Here is a 21,909-nt window from a genome sequence, read left to right as displayed (position 1 = left end):
GAGAACCCGTAACTTATAATTGATTTGGCACAAACCAAGTTTTTGCCTTCTATAAAGAGAATGTCACATCAACATAAAACAACAAAAGTGAGTATCGTAAAAACAACAAATATTTATTTTTTCTTTTGATTTTTGATTATTTTTAATTTTTTTAATTTTTTAATTTTGCAAAAAGATAAAAATTTAGCATTTTTAGTTTTCACAATTTATTTTGTTATTTTTTGCTGATATATATATATATATATATATATATATATATTTTTTTAAAAAAAAAAAACTTAATTTGTTCTCTAATAATAATAATAATAATAATAATAATTACAACTTGAATTACTATATCGACGAAAGTACCTTGAAAACGTGGAGAGTCATCATCCACCAACGAGGTAATAGGGAACAAATCAGAGAGAAAATCCAGAGAGACGAAGAGAAAACAGAGAAGATGATGTTCAAAGACGGATACGCGGGTGTGACCTCGAAGGGTGGTGAGGAGGTTGACCTTGAGTCAGGGGAGACCCTGTACCCGGGTCTTAGCTACGGCGAGAACCAGCTCCGATGGGGCTTCATACGCAAGGTCTACGGTATCCTTGCCGCCCAGCTTGTCCTTACCACCCTCGTCACCTTCGTCACCGTCCTCTACTCCCCGATCAACGATCTCCTCCGAGGCAATTCTGGGCTGTTGCTCTTCCTCATGTTCCTACCCCTCATCTGTACGTAAACCCTCAGATTCCGCCCTTTGGCTTCGCTTTTTTGTCATGTATTTTGTGTATATGTGTGTATCGATTTGTGATCTGGGTATTTCGTGAATTAACTTGTTTTTTTTGGTGATCTGTGTTTTTGCTGTTATGAATGTTTATGCGTGAGTGAGATAGATGATGCTCTTTCTTATTTAGAAAGAGGGGTTTTTTAAAGAGTGAGATCGGGTCTTATTTGATGGGCGTTTGATTGTTGGTCTATTTGTTTACACTATTCTGAGATTGATAGTGTTTCGATGTTCTTGCTTGCGGTGATTTAATTTTTGCTTGTTGGAAAATTCGAGATTGGTATATGAGAATTCCCATTATGATTTCTTGCTTCCCAGCAAGATGAGTAACTAAAATGATTTTCAAAATGTTTTTTTTTTTTTTTTTTTTTTATTGGGTTTTGTTGACTCATATTTAACAAAAATGTGTACATTTTCTGCGATATAATTATCTACCAAAAAGAGAGATTTTTTACTAACAGGATTCTCACCAAGGAAAATTCGAACCTAAATTTGCTTGGTTCAACTTCTATTGTATCATTATGAGTGAGCATTGTGGACATAAGTTTATGTGGAGCTCTCAAAGACTCGTCCTTTCTGGCTCAAATAAGAACTGGCTGGAGGGTGTGCTCAGGGTTTGAAGATCCACTGGGTGCATGTATAACTTTATCAATAAAAAAAATGAAAAAAAAATTAGTATTTTCCATATTGATGCCATACCTGAAGCAGATGATACTCTCAGCTGGATATGTAGATTGCTTGAAAGCTAGTTTATGCTAAGTTGAACTTACATCAGCCGTGCTAGTGTTAGTCAATTTTTTCACTCTCTGTCGACTCAGTTGGATCCTTCATGTGTCTTGTTTTTGTTATTGATGTGCAGTGTTGTGGCCCATGTATGTATATCAACAAAAGCACCCCCTGAACTTTATCTTCCTTGGGCTTTTCACCTTGTCGCTGAGCCTTACAGTTGGTGTAAGCTGTGCTAACACAGATGGTAAGTATTTCCTGCAGAGAATTCTAGGATGAAATATGAATTCTTAGGACCGTGATCTGATTATCCTTTTTGCATTGCGTTCATGCAGGAAAACTTGTGCTTGAAGCATTAATTTTAACCTCAGCTGTGGTTTCCTCCTTAACTGGGTATACTTTCTGGGCGTCTAAGAAGGGCAAGGACTTCAGCTATCTTGGACCAATCTTATTCACCAGCCTGTTTGTCCTTATCCTTACTGGTTTTCTCCAGGTCAGATCCTGCTTTCATTTACCTGGACATGTTCTTAATTAGTTCAATGTAACTCACTTGGCTTTGGTGCCTCAAGAAACATTATGTCCAAGTTTCAACCCCAATGGGACCACGCTCACTGGAAAAGTTTGAGCTTTACCAGACCCGTGTGCAGGGGACGCTTTGCACAGTGTCCTGGGGATCTAGCCGGGCCAAAACCCCAGATACCCCAGTTATAATAATAAAAAATAAAAAATAAAAAATAAAAAGGTTCAGTATGAACATATTCACACATGTACATGCATGTGCAGTATTGGTCTAACTTGGTGGATCCTGTGTTGTGCAGATGTTCTTCCCGCTTGGCTCAACATCTGTTGCTATTTATGGTGCAATGGGTGCTATAATTTTCTCGGGCTACATTGTATATGACACTGACAACCTGATCAAGCGCTTCACATATGATGAGTACATTTGGGCCTCCATTACTCTTTATCTGGATGTTCTGAACCTGTTCCTTTCCATTTTGCGGATGTTGAGACAGGCCAACAATTAGCTGTGTTGGGCACTTTGTTGGCGGTCTGGGTTTTGGCTGATCAATCAAACGGTAGTACGCATATTATCATCTAAAACTGAACACAAAATTGTGTATAAGATATGTTTCCCTATACTATTTTACAACCGAGTTGGCTGTTTATGACTTGCAGATTCTAGTTTAAATTTGCCTTATCATGCTCGGCAAATATATTTTATATGCTTTGTTTCCCATTTTCTGGCTGCAATATGGGCAACTTCTTTGTGTTTTGTTTGTTCTACATTTTGCTCGAGAAGAAGCCGCTAGTACGGTAAAGTGGCATCGACCCTTTTTGATTATTTTGGCCTACTTTTTGTCATGCGAAAAGTCAGCTTGATATCCAGTAAACACGTCGGTGTTTGGCCTGCATGATTGAATAATATTCCTCTTTGGCAGCACTCCTTGGCAGGCTGTAGCCTTTCTAAGTAATTGCATATGAGAAAAGAAGGTTAAATGTGTAATCAGCTTTCATTATTATCTGCAGCTTCTTGCCTGGTTTTTTGTTTTTTCTTTTCTTTTATTATTATTATTATTATTATTATTTCAATAAAGTAATTCTGCACAAATAAGAAGCTTCCACTTCCTTAGGTAGCCTGTCTTCTTAATTGGTTTCTTGCTCTTAGCCTTGTTAAGCAGTAATCTTTTTTCTTACCCTTTAGCCTCTTTCCCTGGCAGCCCCGCCCTGCGGCGGCGCTGTAAGTAGCCAGTTAGATGGTCAGATACTCAATTGATAAGAGTTTCAGATAGCCAGTTGGATGGTAAGATGGCCAGTTTGATGGTCAGAGACTCGATTGATAAGGAGGCTTATTCTTTGCAAATCATCTGTATACAATTGGCTCCACTAAACTTATATTATCCAAAGTTTGAAATTCTGCCGGTGAAAATTCTAATAATTACAAATTGATATTCTCTTTTGCTCAATCAACTCCGTTAGAAATTTGCTAGAAGTTAACTCGAAGTCCGCTAGAAATTGGATTGAGCCAAGTCAAGATAAAGTATTTCGTTAGAAGTCCTCTCGAGCCAAGTCCAAACAAAATGCGCGGCTAGAAGTCCGCTCGAGTAGATCATTGGATGCAAACTAATTTGAGCTATCTTCTAATTTTGGCGACGAATCAACTCAATCCCATTTGAGTTCTTTATTGATTTGGTTCACTTTTTGACTTTTCTTATTTCCATGAATTTCAATCTTTATGCGATTTGGTCAATTTTAGGTTAGTGCTGAAATTAGTTTCTTACCTTTCTAAGCTCAGGTTTGTTATAAAAGAATCATGATTGTATGGAGAATCCAATTTTTTTTTAGTTCAATAATAATTTAGTTTTCATTATCGTTGTGTGTTAATATATGAATTGAAAACATAGCTTTTCAATCACTGTTATCACTTTCGTTACGTCAATTAGTATTAGAGCTTTGAATAACCCAGTCTGATGGTGAACGACAAAAATGCAAGCAACCACTCTGGTGATGAAGAGTTTGAAGTGAAGGCCCTCTTCCAACTTTTTTTAAAGAATAATAATAATAATAATAATAATTTTTTAGTTTTAAATTTACATATATTTTATGTATTTATAGTTTTTATATTTTATATATTTACATTTTTTATTATATAAAAATTTGATTGGTGCTTACATGTCATTTCGACAGTTTTTGTAAAAAAATTGGATGGAAGTTGTGTGCAAGTTACTTAATTTATTTTTTGCATACCACACTGAACCCTCAACAAATTTTAATATTATATGAAGTTTATTGCAAATTGGTATAATCAATTTTGTTTTACTCCTTTAAAAAAGTCAAACAATATATAGCTTAATTTTTATTATTATTATTTTTTAAATTACGTTTATTTTATCACATGGAAATAATGCTATTTAAAAGAGCTTGTTTTGTTCGATAGAGCTGGCAGTATGCCCTAGCCAAATGTACTCTCCAAAACAAACCCCTTATTCCATGGTAGTTTAATTTAGATATTTTTTTTTAATTATGAAATTCAGAATAAGGACTTGCTATTTTGTATTCTTTCATTTTTTTTTTATTTATTTTTTTTTTAAATCAACTATTAGTCCATCCAATGGTTGATTTAATTAAAAAAAAGAAAAAGAAAAAGAAAAAGAAAAGATGAATGGAAGGCGAATGGGAGAATAGAAAATGGCAGCCTGCCTCTCTGTTGAGGCAGCTGCCGGCGGTGTCTCAGCCACATGGGGTACAATGATTTGAGAATATGCAAGAAATCTTCCAGCTTTAGATCATTGAGATTTTAATGGTCACTAAAAGTAATTAAACCCTAATACAGGATCACACCAGGGTCAAGCATTCAAAGAAGCTGAGCTTACCCAAGCCACTGATTCTACAAGTAACATGAAAGGAGAAAAGGGGTGGGGGAAATGATTCTTTAAGTTGATTTGGAAAGAAGAAAGGCATAACACACTCTACCATATCAGCAGGTGGATTGGATTGCCCAATGCTTGGGTTCCAATCCATTGCAAAAAAAGATAAGACATTCTGGCTTTAATATACAGTAAGAAGAAAGCCGGTCAAAAAAGTAAGAAAATTTGCCTATAATTTGAAGGATATGGTCCTAGATAAAGCTAAAATCATGAAAACAACTCCATGTAAAAGTTATGGAACTGATCCAAGTCATTGGTGTTCAGCAGCAAATTGACAATCTCTACCAAATGTCGATCATGCCAATATAATCATAGAACATCATATATTTGGTCATGACAAGCACCACTGGCTCGATATAGTCTTTAAGTTGAATGGTAAGTTAATACAAAATATTGGGTTGTGCAAGGACCTTCCATTAAGAGAGTGGAGGGGGGTTATTGAAAGTTCCAAATTGAATTAATTACAAAATGAAACAATAGGATGAATCTGATAAGTTTCAACTAAAAAGAACAGATACAAAGTCGAATATTTACAAATTAATTTATAAACACCAAATAATCGAATATCACTAACATGTAAATGGAACTTTGCAGGGGGAACCCAATCAGGGAGGGTATAGACTCAATTTTATTGAGTCAGAACACCTCTGATCTATAAAAGCTGAACTAATCACGATTTAGCAGGCACATTATCATCATCATCTTCAATATCCCAACTCAAATCCTCGTCTTCCTCTGCTGCACTCAGCCGCTTATGCAAATCAACCCTATCTGCGCTGCCAACAGCATCCCCTATGTTCTCATCATTGCTTCCAATGTCTTCAATCTCATCCCACCCAAGATCTTCCTCCGGCAACAACGGCTGGCTTGAAACAACTGAAACATCACTATCTCTCCCAGATTCCACACCATCCGTCTTCCCCTCCACCACCCCTTTCTCATCTGATCTCACTTCCAACTTACCGCCACCACCCGCATCATCATTCTCTCTCTCCAATCCAACCTCAACATTTCCAACATCACCATTACTTCTTGATTCGACCTTTGTCTCGGACCCATCATTCTCTCCATCTTCGTCATCAAAATCCCAACTCAAATCCTCCTCTTCCCCGGAAATTGCTCGCTTCACAAGCTTTGCTCTCGCATCCTCCACTTGTCTCAGCTTATGCACCCTATAAAAATATCTAGTCCAAAAGCTCTCCTCATCAACCCCACTCGGAACAAGCCTCCCATATATCTCTCCAACTGCCCCATTCTCTCCAATCAAATTCCCAATCTCCTCCCTCTTCTCCTCCATCACAAACCCTGGTTTCCACTCATTGTAACCCTCCAAATCCTCCGGTTCCTCCAAATACGTATTCATATCACACTGAATCGCACGCAATTGAGCATCAAACCTACTATACCGTTTCAAATCCAAACCTTGACTGTTACTACTACTACGATTCAATTGCTTAGTGTTAGAATTATTACTATTATCATTATCAGAGGAATTGGAATCGAGGTCAGGAGCTAGAAGAGAGTCCCTACCGTGAGCAATGATCTCGGCTGTCGATTTCCAGACGGAGCTCCCGATATTGTCGATGGCCTGGCCGACCGACTCTAGCGACTCCTGAGCGACGGACGCGCCGACCTCGAACGACCCAGGGAGGTCCTCGACGGCGCGCGAGGCGACTTCCCGGATCACCGCCGTTTCTTTCTTCAGGCCGGACCCGAACTCCTCGAGGTCCCGCCGGTAGTTCAGGATCACCGACTCCGATCTCGACGCGATCGTCTTGATGAGCCCGCCGAAGCTCCAAGCGCCAGTAGGGTTCGGGTCGGGGTTCGGATCCGCAGCTTCGTTGTTGTGAGGATCGGAGGGGTGAGGGTCGTCAGAGAAGGCGGACTTGAAGAAATCCATGGGGAGGCAGGGAATTGATATTTGGAGAATTACAGAGTGTTTGGGGGGTTTGAGGGGTGGGTTTGATATTTGAAGCGTTTACGCTGTGAGCGTCTGTTATAGGAGGAGGGCAGTAATTAGGAAGCTCTTCATCAGGCAAAAGCGATATGAAAATGATGCCATTACTGGCATTTGTTAATATTTGTAGGGGTCAACCTCTGACGTGAACTGGCTGATTTTACAAATATATTAACTTTTGTACACCAACTTGCAATTTTAGCATTAATCTGTTTTTTTTTTTTTTTTTTTTTTTTTTGGTAATAATTTTTAGCATTAATCAAATTCTGCTTGGACGTGAACTGCTTGGCATGTTAGGCGCTCTGTAATTCTATAATTAATTATTCATACGACATTTCTCTACTATATTTGTAAAAACAAAATTAAATTTCTTACGTAAATAACTTTTTATTAAACTGTCATAATGCACATGATTCTCACTATATTTCTAATGAAATATGTAATTTTCACGTGTATATTATGTAAGAAACACTTATATTTTTACATTTTGAATATGAGTGCATTTTATGTGCAGTTATGGCACGAAGGGGTGGGTTTGTGCCACCAATCAGGAAGTGACACCTAAGCTCATTATACCAAACTTAAGTTTCAAAGAAAATAAACACACCTACACCTAATTATATCAAATATAAACAACAAAAAACTTTAAAAAAATTAACTTTAAAAAGAAAAAAACACACACACACAAATTAGAAGGGGTGACTGCTGGCCGCGCGGCCACTCCCATCAGATTTGGGGTGGGGCGCAGCCACTCCTAGATTTGCTGGGAGTGGCACGTGGCCACCCCCATGGCTTAGGGGTGGTCGCGAGCCACCTATGGGTGGAGGCTCCTCACTCACTTGGGTGGCAACAAATCATTTTAAAAAATTAATTAATTAATTAATTAATTAAACCTAATTAATGAGGTGTTTTAGTTTTTTTTTTTTCTTACCATGTTCCATGCTAAGGTGGCAACTCCTTAATGGTGGGCACAAAATGGTAGTTTTGTACACCATCCTCATTGAAGTTATTCTCTTTGAATACATGTCAGTTTAATATATTTGTATTGAAAAAATTTCTCCAATCTAATTTAAAAAAGAAAAAAACTTTGTCCATTAATAAATAAAAATAACGAGACAGTAACTTCTTGATGTTGGTATTCAGAAGTTCATTGTCGAAGAGTGTTATGTAACAATAAATTTCTATCCCAGTAATTTGGTGGATTAGAGATAATTGGTGTCTCACGCGATATGATGAATTAAAAGTCATTGACAATAGTTAGGGGCCATGAATTAGATATCTTGCTTATTTTTGTTATAATTTTCCATTTTTTTAATTATAAATCCAATGAGAATTTTAAAAGTCACATTACTTTTAGATAGACAAGAATGAAACAAACGCCTTCCTTCTAGAACTACTCTTTTTCCCTTTCCCCTCTTTGAATAGAAAAAAATTAAATAAATAAAAAGATGAGGCTCATGCTTATCATTCATACTTAATGACTTCTCACAACTATATTCTTGGATACCGAGACTGAAAATCTGACAATTAGGCAGATTCATGGGAATACATTACATGTCACGAGCAATATAATTTGAGTTAATTTGATAGCTCCAAATCAACAACATAGGATTTTCTTTCAGACCTTATACAACAAAAGTGTTAGATTTTTGAATCCACATGATTCATAGACATACACAGTTCTTGTGGATGCTCTCCTACTAGTGCGTTGAAATTCTACAAAACACATGATTTTTTTTTTTTTAATTCTTGGTCAAACCGTGTTTGCAGTCATTACCAAGTATAAGCACTAAACCTTAAAAATAGGATATGAGAGTGAGACCAAAAGGAGAGGCAACAACTAGGAGACATGACCTAGCATTCAAGAATAGGCAAAACCAGATACTCTTTCGATTTCCTTAATGATCAGTTCCTTTTCCTCTTCAAATTGCTCATCTTCAGCACCTGCAAAGTAAATTAAGTTAGCACGGAAAAGGAAGGTTTTATATGTATTTTGAGCCATGTGGAGTCAACACGCTGCTGTCTAGGAAACTACATTGTCCAAAAGATATAATATAATAACCTCTGCCGGCAGAGAGATTCTGAAGCAAATCCAGCAATTTCTCATGGTTTTTTGCCAGAATAACCTTTACTTCTCGGGGCTTGTTAGGATTAGCAACAAACACCTAAAAAGAAAAATAAATAAGGAACATGGATGGTAGCAGCAAAGCCTGTCAAAGAAATAGATATTTTGCAGGATGCCCTTGGTACTTCTTAAGTGCACCAGAAGGAACATGAAAATAAGCATAATTAGCAACTACAGTCACCAAAGAGAAAAGTGAGAGTAATCAAATCACCTTGAAAATGTGGAAAGCAGATATCTGAATATTTTTGCTTGAGTCCTGCTCAGACAAGCAAAAACAATAACGAACAAGCAGAAGAGTTAAAGCACAGAGAAGGAACATTACAAACATGTTTTTGTCAATGTAACAATGATACAGCAAAATTGGAAAGCTAGTCTAATATACTTTGGGCTTCCTGTTAGTTCATTAAGAATTAACATTATCAGCTCAAAGTTTGAGCCTACCCAGGAGGCAGAATAGGCAATCTAGCTAGACAGGCATATAGAAGAACAAAGCTTTGATGGCTCCAGTCGATGCCACATATCTGAAATTCACAGCCAAGAGATTGCTACATAATCTAGTTTCCTATAGAACAGGGACCCCACCTAGCAATCCACAACCCATCTGCACTTAAGTAATTTAGACTTCAATTTGTATCACAAGGACAAATCTAGGATCGCATTGGACCATTGATCAGATCTCACTCCTTGGCATAAAGAGCAGAAAAATGCCTGCTTGGTGATGATTTCAATATGAAAATAACAGTAATTAAAACTGTATGTACGTAAACTACAGGTAGAGATGAGAAGCTGAGCAAAACAGAGTAAGAGCATGAAAGCGATGCAAATAATAAAGACATGTCTTCAGTTACACAAAACTAAAATTCCATGACCAAACCCATAAGCATCCATGTAACAGTATAAAAGCATTGCCCATGTAAACAAAATAACACCAAAAGAATCATAGAGGATAAAGGAAAACAGAAAAAATAATCCTATACCTTCAGCAATGTCATCATGACTTTCAAGTACCGAACTTCCGAAATGTAGCGCTTCATAATATGGGAATTTGGAGACTCCAAAAGAAATTCTGAGAGAAGCTAAAATTCATGAACATTCTATTGTTAGCACATCCAATGGATCAAACAAACAAAGAGCAACTAGAAAACTATCATGAGAGCTAACCTTCAAAGATTGCCTCCTTGTCACATAATTAGTAGATGTCAAGAGTTTCTCATATGAATCAAAGAACTGCAAAAAGAATTTCCGATTAGATAAGCTGAAAGATAACATGGAGGCTATCTTCACTACCTGCACCATGCACTTATACAAATCAGGGCATTTGTCCTTGATTGTCTCCAAAAAAACCATGAATTAAGATTATTATTATACTAACATCCAAAAAAATTGAGTAGTGCTATTCAGTAGACTCTCATACAATTGTCATACAACTATGACAATGTGATAGTACAAATAGGACTTGTAAAAATAAAAATCAATGGTTGATATTTATTGCCACATCATCATATTTGTATAGCAGTCGTATGAGAATCTACTAAATATTATTTCTCAATAAAATTTGTAGTCAAGCAGATCTCCATGTATAAAATATTTAAATCAAACATACATTAAAAGTTCCAGCGCAACAGTTGCTGACCAGATTTGTTCAGTTTCAGATAGTAAGAAAGATACAAAGCAACCAAACCTCATCATAATGAGCAGTCAAATATTCGGAGACCACCGTTCCATGTTTAGTAAGCAGATCCTGCCAAACATTTATTTAGGGGCATATAAAGGAATATCAAAGAAAGGGACTGGAGTATTCAACAGGAAAACACAAAAGAATAGAGGAACTAACCTTAAAGGTAGAAAATGCATCAGAAGCAACATCAAAAGTAGGCAACTCCACAAATTTGAAGAACAACTCAAAGCTTGGAGCCTCCAATATGTATCTGAAAAATCACTACAAAATTTAAACGCGTGAAAAAAAGAAAAAAAAAAAACACTTGCTTGCAACAAGATAAGCATGAAAGCCAAAATTCCCTAACATAAGCAAAGACCACAAGAACTACTTTTTGATTAACAACATTGTAGCATTGCAATCAGATTGGAATTTGAAGTTTTAAAGGACTGTAAAACAACAATTTTAAAGCGAGTGACAAATCCTCAATATCTGAAGCTATGATATGTCCCCCATCACACTCCGTACAAGGACAACCAAATTCCTTTTACTTTTTCTTCAACAACACAATAGAAGAACTTTGAACCCTACAAGTCCCAGAAATATTGGGTGAACACCAGAATGCCTCAAACAAAAACAAAAAAGGAGAGATACCACTTAAATATAAAGTTTGGTGATCAAACTGCCATATTTCTGAATGTTGGTCTAGAAAACTTAACCCATTATGTGTTTAAGCAGTTCCAAGACACATGTTTATAGTATTCATTTAATTTAAGCAGGCCACCCAAAAGGTGATAAAAGTAATATTTGTCAATGAAAGCTTAAACACATATAAAAGATCCTCCCACCCCCCAAAAAAAAAAAAAAAAAACTAGGTGAAAATGAGCTAGAGGCTTCACATGAAGGGAAAACTTAAAAACTTATGATAAATTTCATAAAATGGATTCAGAGTCAGAAATGATTCTTAAAAAGAAGTGGCAGAAAATAAAAAATCATCTTTTGCATTTGGAAAAAATACACTTAACCTCCTCAAACTTACACCCCATTGGGCCATTGGCACTTAGGTCACCAAACTTTACAAAGTAACATTTAAACTCCCCAAACTACCACTTCGTTATTACAACTTCAGTTAGCATTTGGCAGTAAAATGGACAAAAAATGACACGTGACATACAAATGCCAATTTTTTTACTTGAAATGCCCAAATTATTTCTAAATTTTTTTTTTTTTTTTTTTAAATAACTCAAGGTGTGCCCAAACGACCCCTTCAACCTTGTGGGGGTGGTTCTGCCATCCCTTGACCATTTCAAGGGTGGTTAAACCACCCCCACAATTTGCCACCCCTACCTTGTGAGGTTTGTTCGGCTACCCTCTTGCCAATTTACAAACAACCGAACCATCCCCTCACAATTGAGGGGTGATTCGGCCACCCCAACAAAAGGGAAAAAAAAAAAAAAAAAAAAAGTCACATGCACATCACATGTGCCATTTTCCATCCATTTAACGTTAGATGCTAGCGGATGGTGGAACTTGCAACAAGGTAGTTAGAAGAGATCGGGAGGGGGGGGGGGGGGGGGGGGGGGGGGGGGACTATGTTTAGGAAAAGTAATAACTCTTCAAAAAAAAAAAAAAAAAAGGAAAAGTAATAACAATACATAAGTGAATACATCCTAAGTTGAGGATAATCTTCGGATTTTAGGCTAATGCCTCAGGCTTTGTCACTTCTAAAACCAAGCAACCTTGTAAATAAACCATGACAAGTAACAACCAACAATATATGATATCAAAAAATGCAATAATTCCGTATGCGCAAATTGTATGCGAGTAGATTTTTGTATCTAAACAATGAAATACAGCTCAAAAATAATGGGGGTGATAGTGATGAAGGAAAAGTCACATTTGGAAGTTTTGTGAACTGGAAGCATACTAAATATGCCCAAGCACAAAATTAAATCACTTCTTTTTCTATACAATCCTGTACAATCATCACCGATGAAGGAGTAACAATGGAGCTCCTTTCACAAAATTGCACCAACTTTAGCAGGATTATTACGAAACAAGAATTAGAGAAGAAAAAGGAAAAGAAATGAAAAACATGAAAATTTGAATATCTTACTTTGCAAGTGTCGAGAATTTGATGCATTCCCTCAACATATTTCCACAATTTAAAGCAATTTCCTTGTTATCATACCTGGTCGGAAAAGATAACAATAAGTCACACACAACATTATCTTATTAAGTTTACTAATAACACAGGACTGAATGGTAAGTACACGGTAAGTACATAACAACTCAAGAGAAGCATAGCTACTACAAAAAATAGCAATAATCGGCTGCACTGGATGGTAAGTACATAACAACTCAAGAGAAAGAATAGCTACTACGAAAAATAGCAATAATCGGCAGGCAAGGCTAAAACATTTAAGTGGGGCACTAAATATTTGATGGTAAGTAAACAATGCAAGAATCAAAATTGAATTTCTACATAGAATCAAAGTTGACTATAATTGGTGGGACCTTAATAACCAAAATAATCTAATGCAAAATCCTTTCAACATTAGTAACAACACTCTGCCGAAGTATGGCAGCATTTTTCTCACTACATCTCCCCCATGAAAATTCTGTAATTACCAGAGCACAGACTCCACAAAATAGTGGAAAGCCATAATAGAGATAGAAGGGGAATAATCTCGTCAAGTTGTTATAATATCCAGTGTGCCTTTTTTGATTTGATAAGGATATACCTCCAATGTGCATGAGAAAAAACAAAACAAATGGGGCAAAGAAAAAGATTAAATAAAAAGATGAAGGAAAATATTTAAAAAAAAAACTCACCACACCACAAGAGAGTCTAGTAACTCCAAATGGTTTTCAATGTATTGCACACAGCAAAACGTGGTGCCAACCTTCTGCTTCAAAAATATGGACCAGCAGTGAACTAAATCCTTTCTTGCCTGCGTCAAAAGCACTACATCAATGTGAGAAATCGGTTAAGCCATATGCGCAACAAAGTGCTCACTAAAACTCCTGAAAAAACTTACTTCCCATCCCAATGTCGGTAATTTGTGAATCAGAAGAGCAATAATGTCTTCTTTACATATTTCTTGGACCAGCTGTGTGACCTGATCCATATTTGGTTCGGCCTCCCCATCTCCGCAAAGCATACATCTCATAGTTCCGAAATTCTTTTCGACTTCTTCCAGGGCCTTTAGTACATAAAAACAAGCATCAATATCCAAAAAAAACATAACAAAAAAACCAATTCCAACACAATAAATGACTAACACTCATGGATTTTTTTTTTATTTTTTCTAACTTCCTTCCATAACAAAACTCTTACTAGAAAATGGTTCCAAAATGAAATTTAGATCAGGATCCTTAGAAATTCTTAATTCTATCATGTAGATTTTCTTCCTCACATCAGAACCATGTTTTCAACTAAATGATCACGATGTTGACATATCGGTATTTATCACTTCTATAATTCAGCATTTATCACTTCAGTATTTACTATATTTCTCGTATATAAACGTTGAAGTGACAAAATCTTAACTATAGCAAATGTTTAAGAAAATGTACGTGGTATAATACCCTGGAAATTATAAAGCATCTTAATCCATGAACGTTTGTAGCCATTTCAATTTCCTCCTTAGACAGCATTTGCATGATAGTAATATAAACTAATTTCCCCTTTTTATGTACCGTAGAATTTGCAAAGCGAAAGCCTTTCACTTCTCTCGCTTCTAGAAACAAAATTACACTGCAGGTGTAGCCAAACAACACCTAAGCAAAATCTCGACGTCAAGATTGTCGCAATCAACAATCGCGAGGGGAATGATATTAATTCTCGTACAAATTGATCGTAGAACCATGAATCTGGTAGTAATTTCGCGACATTTACAAGAAAGAAAGAGAGAGACCTTTTCGAGGGCTTTAACTTCGACGACGGTTTTGGTGTCGAGTGCGACGAGGCTGTCCTTGATGGCCTTGGCGACCTCCGGCGGGGTTTTGGGCCTCGACGGCTTGAAGAACGAGAACGACATGGCCGATTGCGATCTCCTGCTCTCTCTGTGACTGTGTGTGCGCTTGATTTTTGCTAGAGCATGCTGTAGATCGGCCGACGATCATGCAGATTGCAGAGGTTCACAGCTGCTCAAAGTTCTAAGTCGATTTCTCACTGTTTTACCAGATTGGAATGTCGTTGTCTGAGATATTTATTGAGTCGAAGAATACATTCTGTCTTAATAGAGAGAATAACCAACGGTTAGCTTTCTTGTGCGCTGCCTAAATATCTATCATGACGAAACTTAGAAAGCAGAAACCGCCTCCATAACAAACAACTATATCGTTGCCCCCTTTCTAGGTCGCACTTCCACCGGAATTAAGATCATCAGGAATTGGCCCCGCCCATACTTATATTTTTAACTTTTTACTTTTTGATAACTAAGAAGATATTTTTTAATAAGAACGAGAGAGATGACCATATTTCTTGAAATTGAGGTTCTTATTTCCTCCGATCTCCTAGCTTGTGTTTTTTGGTGTTTATTCTTTAAGTGGCACGAACATTTCTTTTCCGTGTGACGTCTTTTTTTTTTTTTTTTTGGGGGGGACATTATTGCCATATGTGGCCTTCTTCATGTCTGGCATCCTTTAAGATTTTCTTGTGGGCTATAGGCCCAAACTCTTGGCAATAATTATCACACTGCAGTCTTCAAGGAATAGTTCAATTTAGGGCTGACAATTTTGACACGACTCATAAACTCAACATGAACACGACACGAAGTTAACAGGTATTGGATTTGGGCTTATCGGATTCGGGTCTTAATCGGGTCGACACGATTAAATTCGTGTTTGGCAGGTCCACGGGTCGACCCGCCAGACACATTTAATAAATGGGTCTGGCGGGTCAACTGGGTCTGTCGAATCAATCGGTTTTGGCGGGTCAGCCGGGTCAGCCGGGTCTCGGGTGACCCGCCATACCCATTTATTTATTTATTTAAAAAAAAAAAAAAAAAAAAAAACCTATGTCTAAGTTCTAAGTTAACCCTAACACTTATTAACTCACTCATGGCTTCACTTCACTCTTCACCTCACGGCTTCACTTCACTAACATATTCCTTGTTTTTCTGTTACTTTTTCTATGTGGCTCTATATATTAAAACATTGTCTTTTAAATCATTATTTATATATTAAAACATTCTCTCTTTAAAACCTTTTATTCTTCTTGGACGGTTATGATAAATTTGACTAGTTCTTTGACCGAAGAGATCATTTTATTAAATTATTTTTTCCCAATTTTGATTAAGGGTTTTTTTTTTTTAATGGGTCGGGCCGGGTCGTGTCTACCCGATATGACCCGGTTATGCTAAACGGGTTAAGCAGGTCATATCGGGTTATTCGGATATTTTCCGTGTTATAATCGTGTCAGACCCGCTGATGCAGCGTAGGATTGTAGTGAACAAGAAAACATCAAGTTGAAGGGGTAAATATTTCTAAGACTGTGAGACTATCACAAGAATCTAAGAAATCTTCTTAAAAACTATAGATTCTATCTATGGTTTAAGGAAAAATACAAAGAAACTCAACTCTGAGTAATTCTTATTAAACAAACTCAATAATAATCATAAACTGAATTGTTAAAGGCTATAAGCATATATTTATAGCCCAAGACTCCTAGTCCTAAGATAACAATGAAATAAAGTTAATTTAGAAGTCTACGAAAGACAACTAAACCAAATAAAAGACTAACAAAGAAATCTAATTCAAATAAAGACTGAAAGATAAGATAGAATAAACAACTAACAAAGAAACCTAATAAAAGACTAAAAGATAAGATAAGATAAGATAAGATAAGCCTTGAATTCCAATCTACATCATCCTCCCGAGGTTGGAGAGAATTCGCCCTCGAATTCAGACTGTCTTTTCCACGGTCCTTCGGGTGTCCTGTTAACTCGTTCCATTCTCCGTTCCTCAAGATCACAACAAGGCAACACCCCAAAATAAACGTGACACTTCTCATCATCGAAATACTTTGATGGTTGTCATGAAAGCCCCACACACCACTTGGCAATACTTCAGATTTGCCGTTCTTTTCTCGTTCCTTCTCCCTTTCACGTGCCATGAAGATACTCAAGGACGGGTCAACCGTTGTTTCCCTTGTGAACATATAATTCTCTTCATCCGCATAGAACTCATCACAATTGTTGTTAGGAGAATTTAAAATATTTTCAACACCAATAAAATCAACATAACCCTCTTCATCATTATAATTAGGCACTTCACCTGAAAAGACTTTATCAACCTCTTCATAATTGTCGATGTCACTCGTGGGCTCTTCCTCTTCCAATTGATCATCTTCGGGGTAGAGGCCGCCAAACATGGGAGAAAAACCATCTTCTTTATACTCTTCCTCTTGGTCATCTTCTTCGGGGTAGAGGCCGTCAAGCATGGGAGAAAATCCATCCTCTTCGTGCTCGTCCTCTAGGTCGAATGCCAAAGGTCCTTCACTCGGTTCTTCCTCATTGACATCGTCATCATAGGTTGGTGGAAAATCCCAATCCACAAATCCTTGCGAAGGATCTACAACATCTTCATGTCTAAACTCTTCATCAATGAATTCGGACTCCTCAAACTCTTCATCCATAAATTCTTTTTCCTCCTCCACAGAATATGGATTTGGTTGATAGATTTGAGGCTCGCGAATAATGGTCAAGTTGGCTTGTCGCGGCATCTCCGTCTCAAATCGTGCTCTCCGTTTTTCAGAATACGCCTTATGACCGACAACCACATTATCCTCATCCAAAAAGCGTTGATTCGTTCGATGGTGACGAACTTTACGGCTACCCCGGTTGTCAACTCGAGTTGTGAAGATCTCTATTTCTTTCCGTAGTAGTTCTAGCTCATCCACCATGCGTTGCCAACGAATCTCCGCTTGATTCGCCTTTAATTTTTTCTGCAGCATCTCCACCTCATCCACCATGCGTTGCCACTGCTCCTCCGTACGTGTTTCACCGACTGCTTCCTTACGTTCATACACGTCCTCCAGATGTGCAAAGCGGTTGCCCCTTCTTCTTGTGTTTGGCGATGCCATGGAAAGAAAACTGGAGCTCTGATACCAACTGATGCAGCGTAGGATTGTAGTGAACAAGAAAACATCAAGTTGAAGGGGTAAATATTTCTAAGACTGTGAGACTATCACAAGAATCTAAGAAATCTTCTTAAAAACTATAGATTCTATCTATGGTTTAAGGAAAAATACAAAGAAACTCAACTCTGAGTAATTCTTATTAAACAAACTCAATAATAATCATAAACTGAATTGTTAAAGGCTATAAGCATATATTTATAGCCCAAGACTCCTAGTCCTAAGATAACAATGAAATAAAGTTAATTTAGAAGTCTACGAAAGACAACTAAACCAAATAAAAGACTAACAAAGAAATCTAATTCAAATAAAGACTGAAAGATAAGATAGAATAAACAACTAACAAAGAAACCTAATAAAAGACTAAAAGATAAGATAAGATAAGATAAGATAAGCCTTGAATTCCAATCTACATCACCCGCTAACCCGTTTAACTAAACGGGTCGTGTTTGTGTCTCGGGTAATCGGGTTGCGGGTCTTAACGGGTCCTAATCGTGTCTACCCGGTTACCCGTTTTGCCAGCCCTAGTTCAATTGCCCGGAGATCACACCTTATGATGGAAATCACATCTCATGAAGCGAGAGTTACTAGTTATAATCTTCTTCTCTCATTTTCCTGTTTAAGCATACATGAATAACATATGAAATATCAATCACACAACATCCATGATGATTAGAGTGTAGCACTAAATAAAAACTTTCATATATGGATATATTTTGATTACAATTTACATCATGGCTATAGCACAAGCGCCGATTGAATATGGAAGGAAGAAGTGCAACCTTTTTTTTTTTTTTTTTTTTTTGAAGGAAAATCATTCTTATCTCATGAATAGAGGAATCAAGAGCATTAAAACTCTTACAATCACAGAATATAACGTTCTGAAAGATCCTAGCCGAAGCTAAAAGATCAAAGTCGTAACTAAAAGATTACACATCAAAGACGCCAAACATCCACTAACCTATAACTAATCTTCAGTTGGAAAAACAGATCTGCGCTAGGCAGACACAAACTAATGCATAGGTAGCTATTATTCCTCGACCCTGGGATCAAAAGGACCCCATGCTGACACACATCTTCCTGAACCCAAAAGCTAGGATATCGTTCACGTCTACAACCCCAGGGGTCTAGACTAAAATAACAAGCGAGGAGATCAAGAAAGAGGACATGGCCTTATTACAAGTTGCAAGAAAAATATAGGGAAAATCAAAGCAATACAACTAAAAATTTAAAAATATGAGCACACTAGGCAGATGATAGCAGCCGGAAGAAAAGCCAATCGTGTGCTTGCTGGAAACCGATGCATAGATGGCGTTGGAAGCGCATCGCGGTGGGGACGCGTGAAAAGACCCAGCAGAAGACAGTAAACGGCAAAGCTGGTGCGGAGGAGATCAGCGGTACACTCAAAGAAATTGGGGGGAAGTTTGAGTGAATCCCCCATGAGCGGCACCCACAAAGTGTGCCCAAACAAACACCTAGCAATAAAAAATAGACAAGCAAACAAAGAACAACAACAGGAAAAATAAAACGAAATCCAAAAACAAACACAAAAAAAAAAAAAAAAAAAAACACAGATCGGGGAAGAGAGGGGGGTAAGGAAAATGGGGAAGGGAGGGGGGAACGGATCAAAGAAAGAGAGGGGGAAAGATAGGAGGGGGGGAGGGGGAGAAACCCCTCCCCCTCAGCTGTAAGAAGTGCAACTTTTAAAAGAATATTAACAACAGGCTCATAGAATTCGTTTTGTAATAAGTAGTTGAGTAATTCTTGTGTTAGGGGTGTGTTTACTTATCTGAGTTGTTGATCAGTTGAGGAAAACTATTCCATGATAATTAATCACACAAGCTTGTTTAGAAAAATGTTATTTTACTAAGGAAATTCCTCGTGTAGTTTTCCTAATAGAGTAACTAATTTGAGGTTTTAAGTACTTAAATAAAAGGGTTAAATAACTTTTTAGTACCTAAGTTTTAACGTCTTTATTTTTTTCTACTTAGGTTTCATTTTGTATCATAAATAATATATAACCCCTAGGTTATGACTAAATACGAAGATGGTACCTCAGTCCATATTCCATTAATAAAACTAACAAATTTTCGCTTCAAAATTCAATTAGAGGGTGGTTCGGTCAACCCCATACTGGCCTTGGGGGTGGCTAAGCCAAAATTTGGGTGATCAGCCACCCCCATTTGGCCAAAAATGAGTACCATTTTAGTATTTAGTCATAATCTAAGTATCATTTATAATACAAAATGAAAAATAGATAAATAAATAAAAAGCGTTAAAACCCCGGTACCAAATGATCGGGATCCCCTCGAATTCCTTAGGGAATTCAAGAGGCTCAAATTAAGCATATGGTCCGTTGGATGTGATCCAGCGATCCAGAACAATCTACTAATAAAATAATAAAAATAAAATAATAAAAATAAAATTATAAAAATCAAAATAAAATTAATAAAAAACTTTAAAAAATTTGTAAATTTTTTTTGTGGTGGCCGATCACCACTGTTTAAACTCTAAGGGTGGCTTCGGCCACTGTTTGTCCCTTAGGGGTGGTTCGGCCACCCCCAAGGGCTAAAAAAATAAAAATAAAATAAAAAAATTCTAGTTGGCCCTTGGCCCTTGGGGGTGGCCGAACCGCCCCTTGGGGGCGGTTGGGGGTGGCATCGGCCACTCTCAAGGGCCAAGGACCACCTAATTTTTTTTTTTAAGCCTTGGGGGTCGCCGAAGCCACCCTCTAACTTGTAATAACATGTGGTGGCCAGCCACCACAAAAAAAACATACAAATTTTTTTAAAAGTTTTTATTAATTTTATTTTGATTTTTTAAAAATAAAAACTAATAATTTTTTTTTAGTGGATTGTTCTGGACCGTTGGATCAACATCCAATGGTCTAGATACAAAATTTGAGCCATTCCCTAAGGAATTCGAGGGGATCCCGATCCGGTACCAAAATGGTATTTGACTCTTAAATAAAACTACTTACTGCCTAATACTCCCAATCATCGCATAAATCCCTTAAAACAATAATAATCACTACTTATTAATTAAAACTGTCCAACTTAAAACCTATCGACAAAGTTTATAACCAGTTAATCTTCTAACAACAATCATTCAATTATAAATTTGCCAAGGGACCCTTTACTAAACCTTTCCGTGTAATTCCATTTTGTTTCCTACAACTTAGACTCAATTCAAGTCCTTCAAAACCTGAACTTAGTCTCAATTAATCCTTACATCAATTATTGTTAAAAAACAAAAAAAATCTAGAAATTAATTAAGGCTACGACATTAGCATTGTGACATAATTATAAGATAAAAATGTGATATATATATATCATTACTCTAAAAATAATGAGATAGCATCCTTACTAATTATAGTGGATCTTAATTTTTTTTTTTTTTTTTTTTTGACATGTCCACACAAGATGGGGGAAGAGGAATTCAAACTAGTGACCTCCGTTTCATAAGACGTGGTCTCCAGCCGATTAAGCTACCCCTTGGAGACAATGGATCTTAATCTATTCCAATGCGCTACGATAACAAAGAAAAATATTCTTATACACGTTAATTTGTATAATAAATATATGTTATTTACTTTTATAAGCTTTAAATACTAATTCCAAAAACCTTTTTATTTTCTTTCACATCCTCAGTAACAGGACTTGATAGTTTTTTTTTACATGTTCGCACAAAAGGAGGAGAGGGGGATTCAAACTAGTGACCTCCACTTCATTAAGTGTGGTCTCAGCTGATTGAGCTACCTCTTAGAGAACGAGACTTGATAGTTAAAATTGGAATATAAAATGATAATTTTTTCATAATGGTCCCGTATTATTTGAAATGTGAATGTATTTAAACTAATGTCGCATTATATATATATATATATATATATATATATATATTGACACCAAAAGTCAAATATTTAATTGTTAAAATTAAAAACGCATAAAAGTATGGGCAATTTCTGTTTCGTAAATTTTGTGACACATTTGTTTTCTTGGCTTGACCGACGACGATGAATAAGGTCACTGCATGGCGAATAAATTGGTATACATAATACGTCCACTAGTATACCAATATTTTACTCCAAAGGTCACTGAACGGCGAAAATGTAA

The 21,909-nt window shown here is 36.8% G+C and overlaps 3 protein-coding genes across 3 annotated transcripts; 1 reads left to right on the top strand and 2 right to left on the bottom strand.

Moving 5' to 3' along the window:
- Positions 1 to 357: 357 nt before the first annotated feature.
- LOC132167507 (Bax inhibitor-1 family protein) lies at positions 358 to 2,726 on the top strand. The gene is made up of 4 exons (XM_059578501.2): positions 358 to 710; positions 1,623 to 1,736; positions 1,825 to 1,982; positions 2,308 to 2,726. The coding sequence occupies exons 1-4, from the start codon at positions 443 to 445 to the stop codon at positions 2,512 to 2,514; spliced, it is 747 nt and encodes a 248-aa protein (XP_059434484.1). The 5' UTR covers positions 358 to 442; the 3' UTR covers positions 2,515 to 2,726.
- Positions 2,727 to 5,391: 2,665 nt separating this feature from the next.
- On the bottom strand, positions 5,392 to 6,949 carry LOC132189125 (uncharacterized). The gene has a single exon (XM_059603663.2). It carries the CDS (start codon positions 6,812 to 6,814, stop codon positions 5,585 to 5,587), a length of 1,230 nt encoding a protein of 409 aa, XP_059459646.2. The 5' UTR covers positions 6,815 to 6,949; the 3' UTR covers positions 5,392 to 5,584.
- A 1,479-nt stretch (positions 6,950 to 8,428) lies between these two features.
- On the bottom strand, positions 8,429 to 15,017 carry LOC132183626 (Mo25 family protein). The gene is given in 12 exon segments (XM_059596989.2): positions 8,429 to 8,746; positions 8,748 to 8,815; positions 8,934 to 9,036; positions 9,208 to 9,252; positions 9,974 to 10,072; positions 10,158 to 10,223; positions 10,678 to 10,737; positions 10,831 to 10,924; positions 12,770 to 12,844; positions 13,489 to 13,607; positions 13,695 to 13,859; positions 14,574 to 15,017. Coding segments are annotated over 12 exon segments (1,038 nt in total). The 5' UTR covers positions 14,697 to 15,017; the 3' UTR covers positions 8,429 to 8,725.
- Positions 15,018 to 21,909: the final 6,892 nt, after the last annotated feature.

This window comes from Corylus avellana, chromosome 2 (assembly GCF_965113065.1).
Source record: "Corylus avellana chromosome 2, dhCorAvel1.hap1.2, whole genome shotgun sequence".
In the NCBI taxonomy this organism is placed as follows: Eukaryota; Viridiplantae; Streptophyta; class Magnoliopsida; order Fagales; family Betulaceae; genus Corylus; species Corylus avellana.
This window is presented reverse-complemented; position numbering and strand designations above follow the sequence as displayed.